The sequence below is a fragment of the Schistocerca gregaria genome, chromosome 1 (genome assembly GCF_023897955.1).
Source record: "Schistocerca gregaria isolate iqSchGreg1 chromosome 1, iqSchGreg1.2, whole genome shotgun sequence".
Lineage (NCBI taxonomy): Eukaryota > Metazoa > Arthropoda > Insecta > Orthoptera > Acrididae > Schistocerca > Schistocerca gregaria.
Window position 1 is genome coordinate 467,691,553 of NC_064920.1, and position 23,207 is coordinate 467,714,759.

Sequence of the window (23,207 nt, forward strand, 5' to 3'; positions counted from 1 at the left end):
AATGTGTCATACATTATTATAAATAGGCTGCAGCTGTTACACTTGTACACAGATTGTTTTGTTAAATATCAATTTGGTTAGGTAAATATGAAACTAGGATAGGAAATAAACAACAGCTGTTTAATACAAAAGGCGAAGCAGTCAACCACAAACGCAACTACTCAGTTACATCATAACACAAATGACCTAAATGGCTACTTGAGTACCCCTCCAACTGTATCTCTCCCCCTGAAGCATATCTTTTATGCTAGTCCCTGGATCTAAACTTCCACTAAGGTCTTTTTTATTCTTTTCTGTCACTTTTGCTCTCTTGTAATTTTGCAGTCCAAACCTGGTGCTTAACCTTTCCTTATCGCCATCCCATCTGTTTTATTAATGTCACCTTATTAATCCTTATGTCACTTCTTCCATTGAAAGCCACAGTTACCTTATTCTATCAGGGCTCCCATTCACTATCCATTAACTCTTAACACGACATATATTGCCCCATACCGGTTGCCACATATCTCCCCCCCATTCCTCCCACCACCACTTCAGGCAGCCTCTGCAACCACTCAGTCAGTCAATAATGGGTGTGTTTGGGCATCCTTGTGGATGTGTGCGTGTGTTGTTACAGTGAAAAAAGAACAGTAACTCACATGCCGGTAATGTATCTTTGGTTTTAGATGTTTCTATATGCTACACATCAATCAGCTGCATGTGTTTGCCTTCCTCAATTACATTTGCTTTTTTTCTAAAGTTTCTAATCAGTATTTGTAAATGAAATGTGGTAAAAAATAGGAATATGGTTGTTGGTTCATTTACTTATATTACATAGCAATGTTGGTAGTACTTGCTGTGGAGTGTGACAAGAGACAAACAAGAGGGTGTGTCAATAGCTGGCTATACTGGACAGAATAGCAGGCAGATGAAGTGTTTTGTACCATCAAACTGAAATGTATCTTGGATGCTCTGATTGTGACGCAGCCCCAGATATGCAATCTGTTTGATCGAGGTGGAGAGGACAATAGTCAGAAACTTGTGGTAGATATTCAGAAGTGTAAAATGTTCTTGCTGTTATGATGACTGTTCAGGCTCTCTTCTCGTCCTAACTTAACCACAACATTAAAAAAATAAAATAATGAAACACAGTGGTCAACAATACATGACAGCTAATTCAGAACTGTGAAGCACAGTAATCAGCTTTTTTTTCTTTCTTTTTTTTATTTATTTATTTAATAAGTCTTAAAACCTCTTCAGGGTTCCCTGATTTCCAGGCAAGTTTTAGCATTTTCCCCTTGACAAATTTTGAGATCTCAAGACTAAGTTAAAATGTAAGTTGACAATCTGTCTTTGCAGCTATTGTACAAGAAACAATGGTGCAAATGAGAAAATGTCTAAGAATGTTAGCAAATATCTCAAATACTAACATCAACATCTTTTGTACTGAACTTTTTGTAGATGGAGGAAGCAAGCCAAATGGTATAAGTGTTTCATCAAGACCAATGATGTTATTTTATTTCAATAAGGCGAAACACATTTGGTGGCAAAAATACGCATTTCTCTGGGGTCACAAGACATATTTAAAATACCTTCATTGATTTCAGAAATAGCCTAAGAAAAAAGTAGACCTCGTGAAAGAAGTGTATAAGGCGGGAAATAGTCGTGTAAAACAACACTGTAGATGACTGCCAATAAAATGGTGGTTCTACTATGTTCATTATATTCGGTTATTAATCACTGTGTTATGTCTATTATTGTACAGGTATTGTGAGATTTTTCTTTCAAGAAATATATGAGAACATAGCATACAAACCACCGACTGATACAATTTTCTTCTTCTTATTGTCCATACTTTCTAGCATACAAACTACTTTTGAAATGCCAAAATGGACTAGAACAAATAAAATATCTATAAAATGCCACACTGTAAAACACTTGTGGTGAGGCAGTCACAATTACTGAAATCAATCGTGTAATTGCCTCTGATTTGCTGAGGAGCACTGCACTCCTGGGACCATGGATAAACAAACCATGGAAATCAGCTGTGTTACACCACACATACAAACACACCCGGCCTGTGGGCAGGTCACTGACACTAGATCCAACGGGCAGAGTCTGCACATTAATTGGAACCAAATGGCTTCACATTGGCAGGTCCAATCAATTACAAATACCAAAAAATGGCCTCCGGTTTTGACCCGGCATGGAAATCCATTAGTGTGACATGCTATTCATGAGCCACAGACAGCATGTTGATGAAATGAGACGACGGTGATCAATACATGCAACAGATTACTGGTTCAAATACTCTCAGTATCAAGGAGAACAATGATAGGTAGCAACTCACCACAAAGATGATTGCTGAGCCGCAGACAGACATGTAGAAAACACAGTCACACTCTCAAAACTACATTTTCAGTCATAGCTTTTGTCAGAACACAAGAGCACACAAACATTCACATCACTAAAGAAACAACTCAGGCACATATGACTGACATCTACAGTCTCTGAGACTCAGATCCACACAGACTGCAAGGAGAAGGGAAGCAGTAGAAATGAGGGAGCAGGTAAGTGGTGCATGTACTCAGCTGCACCCAGCCAGAGATGATACATGACACCTCAGTAAACAAACAATTTCAGCTACCGAGACAAAAACGAGATTTTTTCCAGCTTTTTTTCCCTTCAGAGTTTCCTGATGTGTTTGGAAATCCCTCATATTCTCAGAACCTCTGGCAACCCCGATCTCGAGCTGCATCATTTAGTAATAAGATTTTTTATTTGTAACCAAGAATTTTATTACTTTATACAGTAAGGCTGTCCCTATCACAATAGTTTCTTTTGGTAGTCGCACAATGATGAACTGTTGAATTCCTTCTTTGTTGCAGTTTTGCTGACAACTTGGGTGTAAACTCACCAACCTGTAAGCCAAGGGCATACTATTTCTTGCTCAAAATATATTGATGAAGATTGTCATGTGATAGGGCACACTGTAATGGTGTAACATACAAGTTCATGTGATACCTGGTCACACACAAGCCACCCTACTCAATTCTTTCAAGAACTTCACAATAAGAAGTTTGCTTAACAATTTATCCCAGTGGAATAAATTTCTTGAGGATGATCCTGCAACTGTCAAAAAACAAATACTCAACAAATAATAGAAAGTCCAGGATTGAATAACAACAATGTTATAAAAGAACAGACTGCTAATACCACATAGAACAGACACTGAGTCACAGTCAGGCACAATGGAAAGACTGCTATATAGTCCAGCTTTCAAGCACGAAGCCTTCCTCCAAAATAGAAAACACACACATGACCTCTGTCTCTTGCCACTGTGGCCAGTGACAGTGGTCATGTGTAAGCGAGTTACGTGAACATGTGTGTTTCCTATTTCAGAAGAAGGCCTTTTGGCCACAAGCTTCTATCCTTTTCATAATACTGTTGTTAAACAATCATCAAATTGATTTTGGATTTGCTCTTGTTTGGGACAGGAAGAGTTTGCCGTGTGTCACTCCTGATTTTAGCATCTTGTCAAGGGATCACATTGAAAACGCGTGATTTATCGCTTTTGATAAAGCAACTGAAGAATTCAGACTCCCACCGGTTGTGATCCGCAAGATCAAGACACACATCCTTCAGTGTGTTGTTCTGCTCAAACGTGATGTTCTTTGGAAACATTTTTGTGGACACTCAAAAAATCCTGTGTTAAAATTTGATGCACATTAAACATATTAAAATTCTGAGCACATGAGACACTTCACTCTTTCCAGATCGTCATCCATTCTTAGGCCCATCAGCAGAAACATAGCTGAGGGGGCCCAGTGTTTAGGAAGCATGCACTCCAATGAGGAGCCACATAAGGACCCACCAGACGCGCAGCACAGGCAGCCATATGGCACAGGCCTCTGCCACTGTCCGAGTAGCATAGTTTTTCCCTGCCTCTGCTGCACCTGTCGTCCATATTCCTGATGTATATCAGCTGTTCCATCGAACTGTCCTCTGCCACTATTGAGCTATGTTTAGAGTCCCATCAATCAGCTTTTTATTCATAATACTGAATATGAAAAAAGAGTTTGTATTACTAAATCTGTACACTGAACCCATTTCTATAAAAGCAAATGTATAATTGTAGCCATTAAACCTACAGAGCGATAATGTTTATAATGGAAATAAAAGGAAACGGATAACAGAAGATTTCTGACTGTAATATGTTTCCAATCAACAGCTCCAGGACAACTGAAAATTACCATTTCCTTTCAAACTTGGGAGTGCTGTGCTGCACAAGTGCAGACGCCCTGATGCACCTATGCTCTGTCTTCTCTTCTGTGTGCACTGTGAGGCAGGCCTTAATGTTTAAGGACTTCACACATAAACTTTGCCTTCCATTTATTATAGCCGATGCCACCCCAAAAAAAGTAGGGGCCAGGGGGTAAAAGCAATGTCAGTTATACATAGTAGCATCTCTACCTTTCTAAAAGACTTTGCTCTCCATATAATGTTAGATAATAAGAAATACAACAAAAGCATTGAATGTAATTTTGCCACTAAAACACATTGCCTGTTTTCTCAGCTGTCACTGGTTACATAAAACTATCTTACTACTGCTTGACTAAAACTGACACTTTGTCCTCAGATGTACGCTGGAGGAAAACTATTCCAGATGTATTTGCAATAAAACAATTTGGGGAGGACATAATCAATATATAGCTTTACTGCTCACGGTGAGTCTGCCTTAGATCCCACTGGTGTGAAACTGATCTTTTTTTCCCCCCTCTATTAGTTGCAGATTTTTTCTGGGCATCTGTTATGGCAGTTGCATAAATATTACCAATATTTTACATTTAGCCTCTTGCAAACTAAGTTAACATTAATCTACAAAACTAAAACCTTGCTGCCATCACATTTCTACAGTGGCAACTACCTACTAACCTGAGATTACATTTGCAATCTCATTCCTTGTTGATAACAGTGTGCAATGGTGAAGGAATTCCTGATAGTGCATTAGTTCATGTCTACAATTTTTCTTTTTTTTTAACATTTGTGTCATTAGGACAGTGGGCTCAACTACAGTTCTTGTTGGTTTACATCTATGTTTTCTTATGAATATCACCAATATGAAAGAAAGCTTTTGATATTAAGATTTTTGCTAATCAATAAAAGCTTTAGGAAAAACATGTAGCCCTGATGAATAACATGTCCTTCTAAACTGCAATAAAACCTGTGGCAAGTAATGATTGTATGGGCTGGTTCACTTAGGGATCCAATATGACAGCCTAATACGTGCGAGAGTTCATCTGCACTTCATTCAGTATGAATAAAAGATCCAACCTTCTACAATGCTATCATTTTTAATTATTGTAGCATCAAAAGGAAAACAAATCCACAAAGAACAGTTAAAATGCATGTTCTAAAACACAACATAAATAACGGTTTGCTTGTATGTATGTGACCTGTTGAGTTACTACTTCAATGACCGACCCAGCCATCTTCTTTAGGTGCTGTGGGTTTTGCTGTTTATGTGCATTCGCTGCCTGGACTTAAACCAGGCTGTGAAGTATTGTCAGTCTCACACAGCTATTTACTGCTAGGTTCAATTACTGATCTTCATTAAGCCCTTCAATGTTCTTTTGTTTTCAGATCTTGCTGTGATATTTGTGAAATGCAAATTCAGTGTTTTCCTGCGCTGAAGGATGGGATGGCCAGTGAGACTTTAATAAATTGACTGCTAGACCCCACCTCCACCCTTGTTTATTAGGCTTTCTGACATTTTTATTTTAATACACTGTCCCAGAAACGTGGTCTGGGCACTGCTTTCATTGTATTTTGTTTTGTTATTATATTTTGAGGTAGTGCTTAGTGACAGTTGATTTGCTTGGTGACTTTAGTCAAAAAACCTAACAAACAGGGACAGAGGTTTCAGCTTACATAACACTTGGGATCCGGCACTCAATTTATTAAAATCTTGCCACACATTACATCCATTAGAGCAGAAAAAAGCGTCTGAAGAAGAGGGGTTGGTAAGTTGCTTAAATACTGTGCATAAAATGAAAACAACAACTTAGCAGAACAACCTAAAACATGAGAGACCACAACATAAATAATTTATAATTTAAATGACCGAGATTGTTGAGTTCTCTATGATAGCTATGTTGAGGAATAACATACTATTTCTGAAAACTTCATCACTTTAAGGGGCCAGTGGGCGATAGTACTCCCCTCCTGAAATCTTGGTTGTGGTGACATATGCAACTGTAGCACAGCTGAAGGACACGGTTTGGTTGGAAGGTGAAAATCTGGTTGGTAGCTTATGAAGCCAATGAAACTGAATACAAAATAAAGATTGTGGCATCAGATTGATCTGTAGCGTAGTCCAATGTCTACACTCATGGCATGTTTTGTAACAAACAGTAAAACAAAAGGTAAGTTCATAAAAGTTCTATTAGATAACAGACCAAACTCTGACAAATTGTTTGGTACATTATAAGCAGAGAATTATTACATAGTAAATTTTAAAAATAAGGAGTGGGATTAGTAGTGAGAGAAGAAAAGGCAATCCTACACTATGAAGGAACCTCAAAGTATTAATTAAATCTTGTCAAAATATAAGGTTTTTCAAGACAATTAAATTAACAGTGAAATAAAATACCTAGGGTGCCTCACTCAAAGTGGCCACACAAACATATGTCGCAATTCCATCGAAATTGCACCTTGTAATTTGTGACGTTCGATGGGGCAACACTGCAGTGTGTTTCCGCATGTTGCTATGGCTGGACTCAGTGTTCAGTGACAATGTATGACTATTCTGTCGAAGAGCGCGTGTTTCTTGTGAAACAATACTGAATTACTGGTTCCATTAAAACATGTTAAGGAATGTTTGTTGAACTGTTAGGTGACCAGCGTACACTGTCTAAATGCTGCATGCAAAAGTTAGTGAACGAGACGGGGAGCAGTGGAACAGTCTTGGATCTTCACAGTGGCGGATGGCTGCCATTGTCGGAAAAAACGTGACTGAAGTGAAACAATGACTGTTGGCCTCTCCTGCAAAGTCTGTTCAATGTTCATCTCAGGAATGTGGAATGTCATGGAGCACATGTTACAGAGCTGTGAAGAAAGCCAGCATGTATCCATACAGGTTTACAGTTGTTCAGGAACTAAATGTCTATGATACAGACAAATGCATTACATTTTGCCGTTGGCTTCAGCAACTTATTGCTCCGAGGCCAGAAATATTGCAGCACACATGGTTCAGTGATGAGGCATGGTTCTACCTCTCTGGCTATGTAAACTCTTAGAATAAATACTTGTCTGAAAATCAAAATGCACTGGTTGAGTAACCCCTGCATTCACAAAAGATCGGTGCGTTCTGTGCAATGTCGTATCATCAGACCAATTTTTTCGAGTCTACTGTGCCAAGACGAGTTTACATCGAAATGTTTCAGGAGGGTGTGAACTAGCTGGTGGATGAAGAACTTACCCTCGACTGGTACAAACAGGATGGTGCCACATGCCACACATCTCGAGTAACCACAACTGAAGTCAAATCACTTTTCCCTGGCAGAGTAATTTTGTAAGGACTGTGGCAACCAGGTAATTAATACCATCTGGCTTTTTTCTAGGGTTGGCCTAAAAGGCAAGGTCTACAGGAACAAACCACACAATTTAGAAAATTTAATAGAGAATATCAGCCACGAAATCCAGGCAATGACACTACAGGTTCTGGCAGCAACATTTGAGAATCTCAATGTCATGTTCAATTTTGTTTACAAGTTGACAGCAGTTACTTCCAGCACCTTTTGTGATTCACCTTTATTTTCCCATGAACAAGATATGACATGTTCATTCCATTTCCTGATTTTTACGTAAAAATGTTTGTTTGCGCGCCTCTTTCAAATGGGACGCCCTGTATGTATTATCACAAGGACAAAAGAATATTATGTACAGCTACATACATACTCTGTAAACCACAGTGAAGTGCATTAGAAATGGTACTTAACACAGTGCTACATGTTAGAGGTTCTTTCGGCTCCAATTACATACGGAATGCACGAAGAATGGCTGTTTAAATCCCATTAATCTAACCTTATCTTCATAGTCCTGACAGACCAATACGCCACGAATGAAGAATACCTACAGATTATTAACAATGGTTCTTCAAAAATCAGACTACTGCATGTGAGGATAGGTGTCTATCTTCAAGGGTCTGTCAATTCAAGTTTTTCAACACTTCCGTTACAATGACCAACAAGCCAGGCAAACTTGTGACCATTCATGCTGTTGCTCTTTGTATATATGTTTAATTCCCCATCACTTCTATTTGGTATGGGTCACACGAACCTAAGCAATATTCTAAAATGTAAAGCAAGAGTGACTTGTAAGCAGACTCATTTGTAGACTGACTGACTGACTGCCAGTGAACTGAAGTCTGCCACTTGTCTTACCTACAAATGAGCCTATGTGTTTATTCAATTTCATTCCCTCAAACTCTTACAGTCAGGAATTTGAATGCATTGACGAACTACAGTTGTGATACCACTTTTCTGTTTTGTGAAGCGTACAATTTTACATTTCTAAAAGTTTAAAGCAAGTTATGAAGCTTCGCACCACTCTGAAATCTTGTCATGATCTGACCGGATACTTGTGCAACTTCTTTCAGACAGTAGCTCGACAACTGAAGTGAATATTGACATTTCCCGCCGGACTATTAATATGCATGAACAACAAGGGTCTCGATACATTTCACTGGCGTATGCCTGCAGTTAGTTCTACTTCTGTTAATGACTCTCAATCCAAGTCCTCCCTACCAAGAAATCCTCAACCCAGTCACAAATTTCATTTTACACACCCTGCAATCATACAAATTTCACTTCAGCTATAGAGCTGATAAAATGAAGCCAGTATATTAACACACCAGAACACTCAAATTGTGAAACCTGTTAACTATCAGCCCAAATAATTGCATGAATCTGATCACAGATATCACATCCTCACACGCAGCAGAAAACAATGACCTGCTCTTGAATTTCTCTATCACACATATTACAGACAAAAAAAGAAACTTTTAAATTTTTGACCATGTTATGTACAGGGAACTGATAATGCCAAACACATGCATGAATCCATTACCCTCTGCAAAATCAAAGTAACTCACTAGCAAACTAGCATAGACTTTTCTGATCACAACCCCACACACAGTGAGCAATGTTGTATGACTCGCTAAAATAACTAATAAACCACTTCAAAAAATAAATGCCTAACACAAGACTGTGGCACCAAATACTACAAACCATCTACAAATATAACATGATTCACAAACACTGCACACCATGACATCACGGAACACAGGTCAAAGCTGATGAGCGCAACTTTTACAGTCATGATTATTTATGTGATAAGACATTTTTGAAACAATCTCTTGCCATAACCTGCAGAGGTATGTGACTATGTAAGTCATGTATAAGAATAAAACTATTGCAAAGAAGTAATCATAAATAAATAACAAAAGTTCAACAGTTGTGGTTTATAGAGAGGAGTTAATGGCAAAGATGAGCTACTAATATCAGAAAGATTGCAACAACATGTCCAAATAGAGACTGTTATTCACAGGCACATTTCATATTCATAAATTTTCAACTTAAACATGTTGCTAAACATTTCTAACTGCAGAACGTCAATTCTGGAAGACAACATCTGTAACATCACGGCCCTATGTTCAAGAAGGAATGACAGGAACTAAGCCAAGTTAGTCAAATCACATCTGTAACACAAAGTGGTGGTGGCAGAAAGGCACAATCATTTGATGCTGTTTAATGAGATAATCAATTTACAAGGACAAAAATGAAAACTGAAATTTACCTACTGTGTTTAACTTCACAAACGCTGGTACATGTTACATAGTTGATAAACAATGAGAAAATACACCAGGAAACATTTTAAGGTATGTAACTTGCCATGATTAACACTTAAACAATAGTTTGGAGAACAAATTGTAAAACATGAAAAAATCAGCGTTAACATCATCAGATCCTGGAACTTCTGAATTACTCCTTCCATTATGAATGAGAATACTTTTAGTACATAACATTTGCAACAGAGATTGCCAATACCAACTCAGCAACAAATGGGTACAATTCCAGTTAAGCAAACGACTCCCGGAAACACTTAAGAATATGCATAACTACTAAAGGTTAAATAATGACATCCTGTATAATTACTAAAGTTAAATAATGGTACATCATAAAAATGATTAATTCATTACAATTTGTTCCTGGAACTACAAAAACGACTGGAAACAATGACGTAATACTCCACTTGGACTTTCTATTACAGCGCTACAGCACATAGCAACACAATTAGCAAAAGTTAATGTTCTCATTTAAGTCTAGCAACAAAACGAACGTGTCATAAATGACAGTAAAGACTTGTTACTCTTTCTTCTCCTGGCGAAGAGGTAACAATTTACAACAATCTCTAGATCCTAACTAACAAGGCATTAAGCAGACGGCTATTGCTAAGTTTGAGACTTTCAGCGTGCATTTACACATACTACGACAGAAGCAACATATTCAGTAACATGACAGTTTCTCGTGATGTACATTTTTCTCAATAAGAAGCTTTTACTACTCACCTACTACATTATGTCTGGGATCGAACGGTTCAACAACTGTTTGTTCCCTGTAACTTTTGAATCCCTGTATAATAACCTAAAACAATAAAATTTACTCATGTAACTTTCCGCAGAAGTGTACAAGTGAACTAACAATGTTCTCCGTCATAATAACAAGTATTAACCTGTTTAATATACATATTAATAACGGTAAATACTACAGTAAACTACGACACATAACACAACATTAACATGTCAATATAAACAAACACAACACTCAAACGCCATATTGAAACAAAGTTTAGCTTGTGCGCTCCTTTAGTGCACGTATTGCGCGCGGGAAGTGCTTCCATTGGCGGTCAACCATTTGCAATAACATCTGTGGAAGTAACTGTGAAAATCGCAGTATGTTATAGCTTTGAGAGCGATGCTACAAATTTCGTCTTCGATGTGCAGTCAGTCTCCGTAACACTGCGGATATACAATCACCCACAGCCCGGAGTTCTGTTGACAAAACTATCCAACATTCTAATAAAGTGATTAAAGGAACGGTGCTAATCTACAGCCTGATAACCGAATCTGAACATAATCTGAGCACCCACGAATATAATAGCAGTAGTAGTAGTAGTAGTAGCAGCAGCAGCAGCTTTATTCATCCGTAGATCGCTTTTTACATACAAATTTAGATCAATTTAAAATAAGCTAATTCGTATACACATGTTTTTACAGACTTATTCTTAGAGACCATCATTAGATTTACTCCTGGTATACAACACTTTTTTTTTTACAAATAACTTATTAAATAATATAATGCCACATTGTTTACTCATATCTCACTATCAGTCACTGCACACACTATACACACATTGTTTCATAACACTTCACTCACTAAACACACACACACACACACACACACACACACACTGTTGATCTCTTGGCCATTTTCTGTACCGTAACTTCCCATTTGGTATCCTGAAAAACTGAGTCAGCATCCCTCCATAATGAGTGAGATGTTGAGCTCAGAAAGAGGAAGAGGTGTTAGTACTGTGCCATGCATACTTTGGGGGTAAGTATTTCTAGAAAAGAAAAAAAAAGAAGGAAAAAACATAAAGTGAGGTGTTATGCGGGATGTTGGATATTTTATAATCATTATTATTATTAAAATCCATTGTTATATTAATGTGTGATCTACTGCTCTATGGACTGACAGCTAATTCGGAAGCTAAGCAACATTAAAAAATTAAAACAGTTGATCAATATGCCTCACTTCCTATAGCTATCTTGAGAACATATTAAGCAACAACTGTTATTACTAGTAGTAGCACACAGCAGTTTTATTCACTTTAAGCATTTCAGACATATCGTCTTATTAACACCAATTTACCCTGGCCATCATCTCACATCAAGTCAAATTGAGAATTAGTTGAGGGTGGATTTAGAAATGTATAAATATCTTTTGACACTCATAGCAATAACGACAAAAAACCTGTATGAGGAGATAAACTTCTCCACATGGGTGCCTGACGGTAATGTTCAGATTCCTGACATAGGCGGTACGAAAATCTAGATCTGCTACTACAATTTCGAAACAAGCATTGAGCAAAATTATATCCAACACACATCAGCTATTTACTTTATCCTGAAGAATGATTTCATAAAGGCAAGTAAAATACAGTACCTAGATTCTGACAACTTACAATTTTAGACATAATTTGAGACACAGTATGTTCTTAGAAGCTATATAAGTGGCCAATGAGCTATGGTTCAGTTTGTGTCTACAGTCTCTGGCCACAGTATTAGACGCACTGCACATTTTTAATGTTATTTGTAATAATTACGTTTTGAGTACTATATTTAATGCGATTAATGACAAAATTTATAACAGTTATTCAGGGTATTTATTATACTGTTGAATTTTGTATCTAATGCTGCTACATGACATTGGATTGTTGACTTGTTGTAGGTATCAATGTGCACAGTACAACGTACAGGAAAGGACCTGTTTAGTGGCCTTCTTGCATATAACTGGTGTTATACTTTGTTCGCTTTGATTATCAATTTCATAATATCGACATAACAATTTATTTTTTTACAGCCAGATATTACTAATTCTGAACTTTAAAAATAGGTAAAAGAGGCAACATTTCACCACATCAAAAAGTGGAGGTCAAAACCCTTGTTAATAAGAAAATATATTCCAATCGGGAAATTTCACGAAGGTTGGAAATATCAGAACCTAGTGTGAGGCACGTAAAGAAGAAAATTGGTTCAGGTGAAGAACTGAGTCCCAGAAGGAAGAATAAGTGTGTAAGAAAACCAATTTTCACTCCAAGGTCAGAAAGATTTCTCAAAATAATTTTGCTACAAAACAGATTTGCAACATAAAACAGATAAAATCTCAACTGGAAGAGGCTAATGTGAATGCATCTGAATGCACTGTTCGCAGAAAGTTGAAGGATATTGATTTCAAGGCCTGTCGACTCCCTAGAAAACGAAAGTTAGGAACCACATGAAAGCAAAGTGTCTGAAGTGGGCTAAACAGTGGTGTCATAAGTATGTGGACTTCTGGAGATCGGTAATTTAACTTTATTATTTACAATATGATATAACGTATATACATTTGTTCATAGTATGTTAATTATGTTTCTTCATTTTTACAGGTGTGCTTCAGCGATGAAAGCACGTTTGAAATTCTAACTAACAAATCTCAGTATGTGAGACATCGAACAGGAGAAAAATTTCAGCCCCCCTGCATTATTCAGACTGTAAAACATGCAACTAAGGTGATGATTTGGTCTGTCATCTGTGGCAAGGATAAAGGCATAATGATTCAAGAGCAGTACAAGGAAGTTCTGCTAAAACGATTAATACCACTGCTCAGAGACTGATGAACCATTTATTTTTATACAGGATGGGGAGTTCCCCATGTCACAGTTAAATCCTTTCTGGAGGAACGAAATATCCCTATGTTAGACTGCCTAGGTAATAGTCCAAACATAAACCTCGTAGAAAATATGTGGAAACTAATGAAGAGGGAGGGGGCAAAAGATGTCATCACAACAAAAACACAACTGTTAGAGAAGATCATCCATGTGTGATATCATCATCTACAGATGCAGGACACAGTAGAGTCCTACATCGACAGCATGCCATGCTATATTAAGGCTCTCATAGCTGCAAAAAGTGGCTCAACAAGATATTAGAACTAATGTTTTCACTTTCATAAAATTTAATTTCTGTAGTAATTAACGAAATAAAATACTATCAACAAATACTACGTTTTATTTATTTGTTATATCACCTTAGTCATGAAGTAGACTACACATAATCATTTTATCACAATTTATGTATTAAAAAACAAATTTCCTTGGACATAAATCAAAATTGGCTTAAAAACTGTAGTGTGTCTAATAAATTGGCCACGGACTGCAAGTTAAGACTTTCAATTCCCTGCCTGAAGTCCACCAGCAACTACTGCACCGAAATATAAAATTCCATTATGAACTCTAGACAAGGATTCATACAACATCTGCAAAGTTTTACTTGTCAGTGTTGATGCAGTAGTGAATTCTACAGTTCACCTCTACATTACTGTTTTTATGAACCATATATTATATTAGGAAGTAAAAGAGGTATAATAATAACAAAAAAATTGTGTAGAGCAATGTATAGAAGTATGTTCACGTGAGCTTGAATTAAATAATGATACTTTTATAATTGTAGCTATGTGTAGGTCCAAATTGGGAAATTTTCAGGTATTTCTGTCTTTGCTGTTCTCTCCATCAGACAGAAGTAAACAAATTACTTGTTATGGGGATTTCAATGCAGATTTTCTGAAAGGGTCCAATCAATTTTATGTCCATTATTGATTTCCCTTCCGGTTGATACAGAGACGTAGCACACTGATAGATAATGTTTTTATACACCAAGATAAATATAATCAAATAAAATCTTTTCCTGTTAAAATGCATCTGTCTGATGATGAAGCACACCCACGTACAATGTATGAAATAACTCCATACAATAATGCAAAACAGTCCTCCAGAATACTGCATTCAATTAACAATTTAACAATCGTAAATTTTAGGTAAAAGTTACACAGGGTAGCCATACAATCTGAGGCATCTTGTCGCAGTCCGTGCATCTCCCCCATCAGGCATGGGTATGTATATTGTCCATAGTGTAAGTTAGTTTAAATTAGATTAAGTAGTGTGTAAGCATTATGTCTGAGATTAGCACCCATGATAACATAATTAAAACAATTTGGAATGTCCTTCAAAGGGAATCAGGGCAAACGAGAACACAGAAAGATTGTATTTCTATTAAAATCAACGAAAAGTTTAAGAACAAAAAGTCAGAAGTAGAAAAAAATTTTAATAGCCATTTTTAAGTGTTTCAGAGAAAGTAGGATCCTGATATTCATTAGCAAATGCAAGGCATAATATGGAAGAGGCAATACCTACACAATTTGATAAAACTGAAATTCTACCCACCTCTCCTACGAAAATTAGGAAAATAATAAATTCACTCAAAAGTAAAAACTTGCATGGAATTGATGGCATTTACAACTGAGTACGAAAAGCTTGTTCCCAACAGATTAGTAGGAATCTCAGCCACATATGTAGTAGCTCACTGAAACAAGGCATTTTTCAAGATAGACTGAAATATGCTATCATTAAAGCATTGCATAAGAAAGGGGATAGTTTCGATGCTAACAACTACCACTCAATCTCACTTCTGACACAGGCAAATGCCGGGATGGTTCCTTTGAAAGGGCACGGTCGATTTCCTTCCCAATCCTTCCCTAACGCGAGCTTGCACTCCGTCTCTAATGACCTTGTTGTCGACAGGACGTTAAACACTAACCACCACAACCACCATCACTTCTGACAGCCTCATTCAAAATTCTTGAAAAAGTAATGTATTCAAGAGCAGCACCAAATATCTGTAAAAAAGAAACACCAACAAAATGACAGTTTGGTTTTCAGAAAGGCTTTTAAACAGAAAATGCTATACATGCTTTCATTGGTCGAATGTCAAATGCACTGACTAATTGAACATCACCCATTGGGATATTTTGTGATCTCTCTAAGGCTTTTGACTGTGTCAATCGTGATATTCTTCTAGGCAAGCTTAAGTATTGTGTTATGAATAACCACAGATTCGGTGTGGGGTGTTGGTGGGGTGGGTGGACAGCTGTGGCCTGTTGTGAGGTTGTGAACCACTAAGGGCTATGGTGGGACAAAGCCTCTCCATCGTTGCTAGGTCCCCTGTTTAATACTCAATACACAATTGTGGTATGAGTAAGTCAGTGCACACATTGTTTAATTCATATTTAATTGGAAGAATGCAGAAGGTTGAAATTAACAACACAGATAGCCTGTAAAAATCAGCAGATTTCTCTAACTGGGGAGATATCAAGTGCAGTGTTCCACAGGGTTCAGTATGGGTCCCATTCTGTTCTTAATATGTATTACTTACTTGCCACTATCTGTTCATGAAGATGTAAACCTATTACTTTTTGATGCGGATACTGGTATGGTAACCACACCAAACAAACAAGAATCAGCTGTGGAAACTGTAAGTAATGTTTTTCAGAAAATTATTAAGTGGTTCTCTGCAGATGGACTCTCACTAAATTTTGAGAAAACACAGTATATACAATTCTGTACAGTAAATGGCAAAACACCATTGATAAACATAGACTCTGAATGAAGTCTATTGTTAAGGCAGAATATTCAAAATTTTTTGGTGTGTGCCTTGATGAGAAATTGAATGAGAAGAAACACATTGATGATCTGCTGAAACAGTTAGTTATGCTATTAGCGTTATTGCAAAATTTGGTGATAAATGTATCAGTAAATTAGCCTACTATGCCTATTTTCATTCATTGCTTCAATATGGCACCATATTTTAGGGGAATCCATCATTAAGAGAAAAAGTATTCACTGCACAAAATCCTGTAATCAGAATAATAGCTGAAACCCACACAAGATCACCTTGCAGATATTTATTTAACGTCTTCAGAAATTCACTGTACCTTTCCAATACAAATATTGACTAATGAAAATTGTTATCAAAACATGTCCCAGTTCAAAAATAATAATGAAGTACCTAGCTACAACACTGGAAGAAAGGATGCTCTCCATTATTTTGAGTCAAATCTCGCTTTGTCACTGAAAGGGGTGAATTATGCTGCCACAAACATCTTTGGTCATTTGGCAAATAACATTAAAAGTCTGATAGATAGTGTGTAGGTACATGGTGAAAGACCCCCAGGATATAGTAAAGTTAAAATTAATTATAAAACAAAAAAATGAAACACCAATCGACCATAAGTGTTGGAAAACACTATAATTACATAGGCCAACGATGGAACACCTTTTCTGATGAAAATATCTTATTCTTACGGTTATTAGTGTGAGAAATCCAAATATTATACTTATAATGTATCACCCACCATTTCTTCACATTTTACAGTTAAATTTATTAAATTAAGCGATTTTTAAAGAATTTAATAGCTTTTATATAGTTAAAATAATTTTAAAACGAGGTTTGATAATTGTAGATGATGTTGGTAGCACTGCTGAAAAACATTTGCTGGCAAAAGAGGTTAATTCTATTTTTGTGTTAACAGATGGTATTTTGTTTACTGTCAACCTAACCTCACTTTCTCGTTTCCTGTACATATGCTCAGTACACTGTCTAATCGTGGTTGTAAAAGCTCTGCTGACAGTTTTTGTTATATTTGTGGTGAATTTGTGATTAAAAAACACCAAAGAAACATTAAAGACTTTGGGAAAAAGTTCATCTATCATATTTTGAATCGAAACGTGCTGATCAAGATAAATGTTGGGCACCACATAAGTTATGTTATGTGTGTGTTAAAGACCTGAAAAAATGGTCCAAAAAGGGGAAAAATGCCTTTAGATTTGCCTTTCCTACGATATGGAGAGAGCCAAGAAATCATTCCAATGATTGCTACTTTTGGAGTTTTAATATTACTGGTCATAATTCGAAAAACAAGAAGGTAATAAGCTACCCCAAACTTCCGTTTGCCATCCAACCAGTAGGGCATGGTGTAGATTTTCCGGTTCCTGAACCATTTAAATTCTATTCCAACAAATGTATTTTTTTATGTACAGTCTGATTTAGATGAACCAAATGATGATGAATTCCGTTGTAATACAGAAAGTCTAGGGCCCAAATTGTTTATTCAGACCGAGCTTAAGGATCTGGTTAGGAATCTGGGCTTAATGAAAGAAAAAGCTGAATTGCTTGGCTCTAGATTAAAAGAAAGCAACTCATTGGCAGTTGGAACCAGCATACACACATACAGAAAGAGAGAGCAGCAATTTTCCAAGTTTTTTCAACAAGAAAATGATGTAGTGTACTGCTCCGACCTTCCCAGTCTGATGGAGTTTGGTATTGAACACAAAAAGGAAGACTGGAGGCTGTTTATTGATTCATCCAAAACTAGTTTAAAGGCTGTTTTATTACACAATGGTAACATGTAGGCATCTATACCTGTTGGACTTTCTGTACATATGAAGGAAAGCTATGAAGACCTAGAACAAGTGCAACATAAAATAGGCTATTCTGCTCATGGTTGGATGATATGCGGCGATCTAAAAGTAACATGTATGCTTCTTGGTCAGCAAGGTGGCTTTACAAAATTTCCATGTTTCTTGTGTGAATCGGACAGTAGGGCTAGATATCAACACTGGCGCAGAACTGGCCTGTGAGGGAGTCTTTAAAACCTTGTGAGAAGAACATTCTACACAAAAAACCTTGTAGATCCCAAAAACGTACTTCTACCTCCTCTACATATAAAGTTAGGCTTAATCAAGCAGTTTGTAAAGTTCTTGCCTAAAGATGGACCACATTTTAAGTATCTCTGACCAAAGTTTTCACGCCTTTCAGAAGCTAAACTAAAAGAAGGCGTCTTTGCCGGACCTAACATTAAAAAATTGATGATTTATGTTAACTTTGAATCGACAATGACATTAAATGAAAAAGAAGCATGGGTATCATTCAAGCAAGTCGTTACGAAGTTCATAGGAGATGAAAAAGACCCAGAATATATTTCTATTATAGCTACAATGTTAAAGAAGTTTAAAACTCTACGATTTTTAATGAGCCTGAAAGTTCACTTTTTGAACAGTCACCTTCGTTACTTCCCAGACAATATGGGAGATGTTAGAGAGGAGCAAGGAGAGCGTTTTCACCAGGACATTAAAGTGATGGAATAACGCTACCAATGCCGCTGGAGCACCAACACGATGGGGGGACTACTGTTGGTCACTTCACCAAGAACTTCAGCAAGTGACTCATCATAGAAAAAACCACACAAGAATCTTCAATGAAAAAAGAGAAAGAAAATACAACCCAATTCCAGCTAACAAGTGAAACCTCTATGATCACACACCATTGTTTTAAGTAGCTTACAGTAAATACAAATCACTCTTATGTTGTAACAAAGCCTTTCATTAATTTCCATGTTTACCATAGGATAGGATTTTTATACTTTATAATAAAAAGCATATTGCTCGAAAACTATGGGTGATACAAAAAAACTAAGGCTAGATTTGGATTTAGATCATAAAAATCTATGAAGATAAACTATCAAAGTAAAAAGAGTTTTTCAAAAAAACGTTTTTCGCTGGCCTACGTTATGAATGCGCAGTAAGGTGCAGAGAAATGTAAAAAAAAAAAAAACTTTAATTTTTCCTTGTCACTATTATGCTTCTGACACCCTCATATGTAGAAGTTTCTGCTGAGAGATGCACTTCTGAGTATGATGGGCTACGAGTGTTTTGGATCATATATGTTGTGAAATAAGAGAAGATTTGATATCAGTATTAAGTATTTTTTATTGAAGCGAAGTGGAACCAAGTAAGGTAGATTTTCTTATTTTTGACATGCACAGGTGTCCTTGAAGTCAATTGAGATGTAAGAAAGGAAGTCCAATTAGCCAAAAATCCTAAAAGTACAACATTTCTAATAATGCAATTGTAATGTACTTTAAATAAATTTTTTTCCATTCATAAATGTATATGTATTTTCTTATTTCAACACAACTGCCGACCAGAGTGCCAGGATTTCAGGACACAAGTGGTGAGTAGGGTTTGTTAACTATAGTTGCAGTAAGAAATTTCTATGACGCCGTTGTTGTGGTCTTTAGTCCAGAGACGGATTTGATGCAGCTCTCCATGCTACTGTATCCTGTGCAAGCTTCTTCATCTCCCAGTGCCTACTGCAACCTACATCCTTCTGAATCTGTTTAGTGTATTCATCTCTTGGTCTCTCTCTATGATTTTTACCCTCCACATTTCCCTCTAATACTAAATTGTTGATCCCTTGATGTCTCAGAATATGCCCTACCAACTGATCCCTTCTTCTAGTCAAGTTGTGCCACAAACTCCTCTTCTCTCCAATTCTATTCAATAACTCCTCATTAGTTATGTGATCTACCCATCTAATCTTCAGCATTCTTCTGTAACACCACATTTCGAAAGATTCTATTCTCTTCTTGTCTAAACTATTTATCGCCCACGCTTCACTTCCATACAAGGCTACACTCCATACAAATACTTTCAGAAACGACTTCCTGACACTTCAATCTATACTCGATGTTAACAAATTTCTCTTCTTCAGAAACGCTTTCCTTCCCATTGCCAGTCTACATTTTATATCCTCTCTACTTCGACCATCATCAGTTATTTAGCAATACTCCTTTACTACTTTAAGCGTCTCATTTCCTAATCTAATTCCCGCAGCATCAACCCCCGATTTAATTCGACTAGATTCCATTATCCTCGTTTTGGTTTTGTTGATGTTCGTATTATATCCTCGTTTCAAGACACTGTCCATTCCGTTCAGCTGCTCTTCCAGGTCCTTTGCTGTCTCTGAAATAATTACAATGTCATCGGCGAACCTCAAAGTTTTTATTTCTTCTCCATGAATTTTAATTCCTACTCCGAATTTTTCTTTTGTTTCCTTCACTGCTTGCTCAATATACAGATTGAATAACAACGGGGATAGGCTACAACCCTGTCTCACTCCCTTCCCAACCACTGCTTCCCTTTCATGCCCCTCAACTCTTATAACTGCCATTTAGTTTCTGTACAAATTGTAAATAGCCTTTCATTCCCTGTATTTTACACCTGCCACCTTCATAATTTGGAAGAGAGTATTCCAGTCAACGTTGTATAAGTTTTCTCTAAGTCTACAAATGCTAGAAACTTAGGTTTGCCTTTCCTTAATCTATTTTCGAAGATTAGGGTCAGTATTGCCTCACGTGTTACAACATTTTTACAGAATCCAAACTGATCTTGCCTGAGGTCGGCTTCTAGAAATGTTCTGATGTGTGTGAAATCTTATGGGACTTAACTGCTAAGATCATCAGTCCCTAAACATACACACACTATTTAACCTAAATTATCCTAAGGACAAACACACACACTCATGCCCAAGGGAGGACTCAAACCTCCGCCAGGACCAGCCGCACAGTCCATGACTGCAGCGCCCTAGACCACTTGGCTAATCCCGTGCAGCAGGTCGGCTTCTACCAGTTTTTCCATTCGTCTGTAAAGAATTCGTGTTAGTATTTTGCAGTCGTGGCTCATTAAACTGATAGTTCAGTAATTTTCACATCTATCAACATCTGCTTTCTTTGGGATTGGGATTATTATAGTCTTCTTGAAGTCTGAGGGTATTTCGCCTGTCTCATACATCTTGCTCACTAGATAGTAGAGTTTTGTGAGGCCTGGCTCTCCCAAGGCTGTCAGTATTTCTAATGGAATGTTGTCTATTCCCGGGGCTTTGTTACAACTTAGGTGTTTCAGTGCTCTGTCAAACTGTTCATGCAGTATCATATCTCCTGTTTCATCTTCATCTACATTCTCTTCCATTTCTATAATATTGTCCTCAAGAACATCGCCCTTGTATAGATCCTCTATATACTCCTTCCACCTTTCTGCTTTTCCTTCTTTGCCTAGAACTGAGTTTCCATCTGAGCTCTTGATGGCTGGCTCGAGTGGTCAAGCAGTTCTAGGTGCTACAGTCTGGAACCGCGCGACCGCTACGGCAGCAGGTTCGAATCCTGCCTCTTGCGTGGATGTGTGTGGTGTCCTTTGGTTAGTTAGGTTTAAGTAGTTCTAAGCTATAGAGGACTGATGACCTCAGAAGTTAAGTCCCATAGTGGTCAGAGCCATTTGAACCATTTGAGCTCTTGATATTCATGCAAGTGCTTCTCTTTTCCCCAAAGGTCTCTGTAATTTTCCTGTAGGCAGTATCTATCTTACTCCTAGTGATATATGCGTTTACATCCTTACATTTGTCCACTAGCCATTTTACACTTCCTGTCGATCTCATTTTTGAGACGTTTGCATTCCTTTTTCCCTGTTTGATTTACTGCATTTTTACATTTTCTCCTTTCATCAATTAAATTCAGTATCTCTTCTCCTAGCCAAGGATTTCTATTAGCCCTCGTCTTTTTACCTACTTGATCCTCTGCTACCGTCACTATTTCATCTCTCAAAGCTACCCACTCTTCTTCTACTGTATTACTTTCCCCCATTTTTGCCAATCGTTCCCAAATACTTTCTCTGATGCTCTCTACCACCTCTGGTTCTTTCAGTTTATCTAGATCCCATCTCCTCAAATTCCCCCCTTTTTGCAGTTTCTTCAGTTTTAATCTACAGTTCATAACCAATAGATTGTGATCAGAGTCCACATCTGCCGCTGAAAATGTATTACAATTTAAAACTAGGTTCCTGAATCTCTGTATTACCATTATATAATCTGAGACCATCCAGTATCTCCAGGCTTCTTCCATGATTACAACCTTTTTTTATGGTTCTTGAACAGAGTGTTAGCTATGATTAAGTTATGCTCTGTGCAAAATTCTACCAGGCAGCTTCCTCTTTCATTCCTTAATGCCATTCCATATTCACCTACTATGTTTCCTTCTCTTCCTTTTCCTACTATCGAGTTCCAGTCACCCATGGAAATTAAATTTTCGTCTCCCTTCAATATCTGAATAATTTCTTTTATCTTGTCATACATTTTATCAATCTCTTCGTCATCATGACATTGTTAGTAGTCATAACAATTAATTGCTAGTATTTGCTGTTTGCATGACTCACAACAGGGAGCAAGTAAAGCAAACAGGCAAAAATTGAGAAACTTTTTTGGAAAGGAATAAGAATTGCTCACAGGTTTCGTAAAATTTCCCATAGTAAGCTGTTTTGTTCGGGGCAGTAAAGGTAGGACAGCTACGCAAGTTGCTTGTATGGTACACTAGGTAGCGTCTCTTTGGTTGTAGATAGAAACCTTTTCCTCTTTATTTCCTTCCTTGAATTTTTTTGTGAAAAATTTACAGTAATTTTTCAGTGTAGTACACATTGTCAGTAAAACATAAAGAATTGCATTAAAATAGTTTGCACATTATAATAGACGTAAAACAGGCTCTGACATCACGTAAACTTCAATTATCAAGTTTAATAATTAGCATATGAAATTTTAATATTTTTATTTGATTTTTGCATATTCATACAACATGGCAGAAAAATATATATCCATTGTTGATAGCAATAGTGAAAACGCCATCATCCAA

At 37.1% G+C, this 23,207-nt stretch overlaps 1 protein-coding gene across 1 annotated transcript in view; it reads right to left on the minus strand.

The window, feature by feature from the left end:
• LOC126352916 (structural maintenance of chromosomes protein 3) overlaps positions 1-10,969 on the minus strand; it is a 172,834-nt gene extending 161,865 nt beyond the window's left edge. Inside the window, exons 1-2 of the mRNA XM_050002723.1 lie at positions 10,774-10,969; positions 10,610-10,685 (exon numbers count right to left, since the gene is read on the minus strand). Of these exons, the coding sequence (XP_049858680.1) occupies positions 10,610-10,685; positions 10,774-10,788 (91 nt within the window). The 5' untranslated portion in view covers positions 10,789-10,969. The remainder of the gene's footprint in view (positions 1-10,609; positions 10,686-10,773) is intronic.
• Between the last annotated feature and the right edge of the window lie 12,238 nt (positions 10,970-23,207).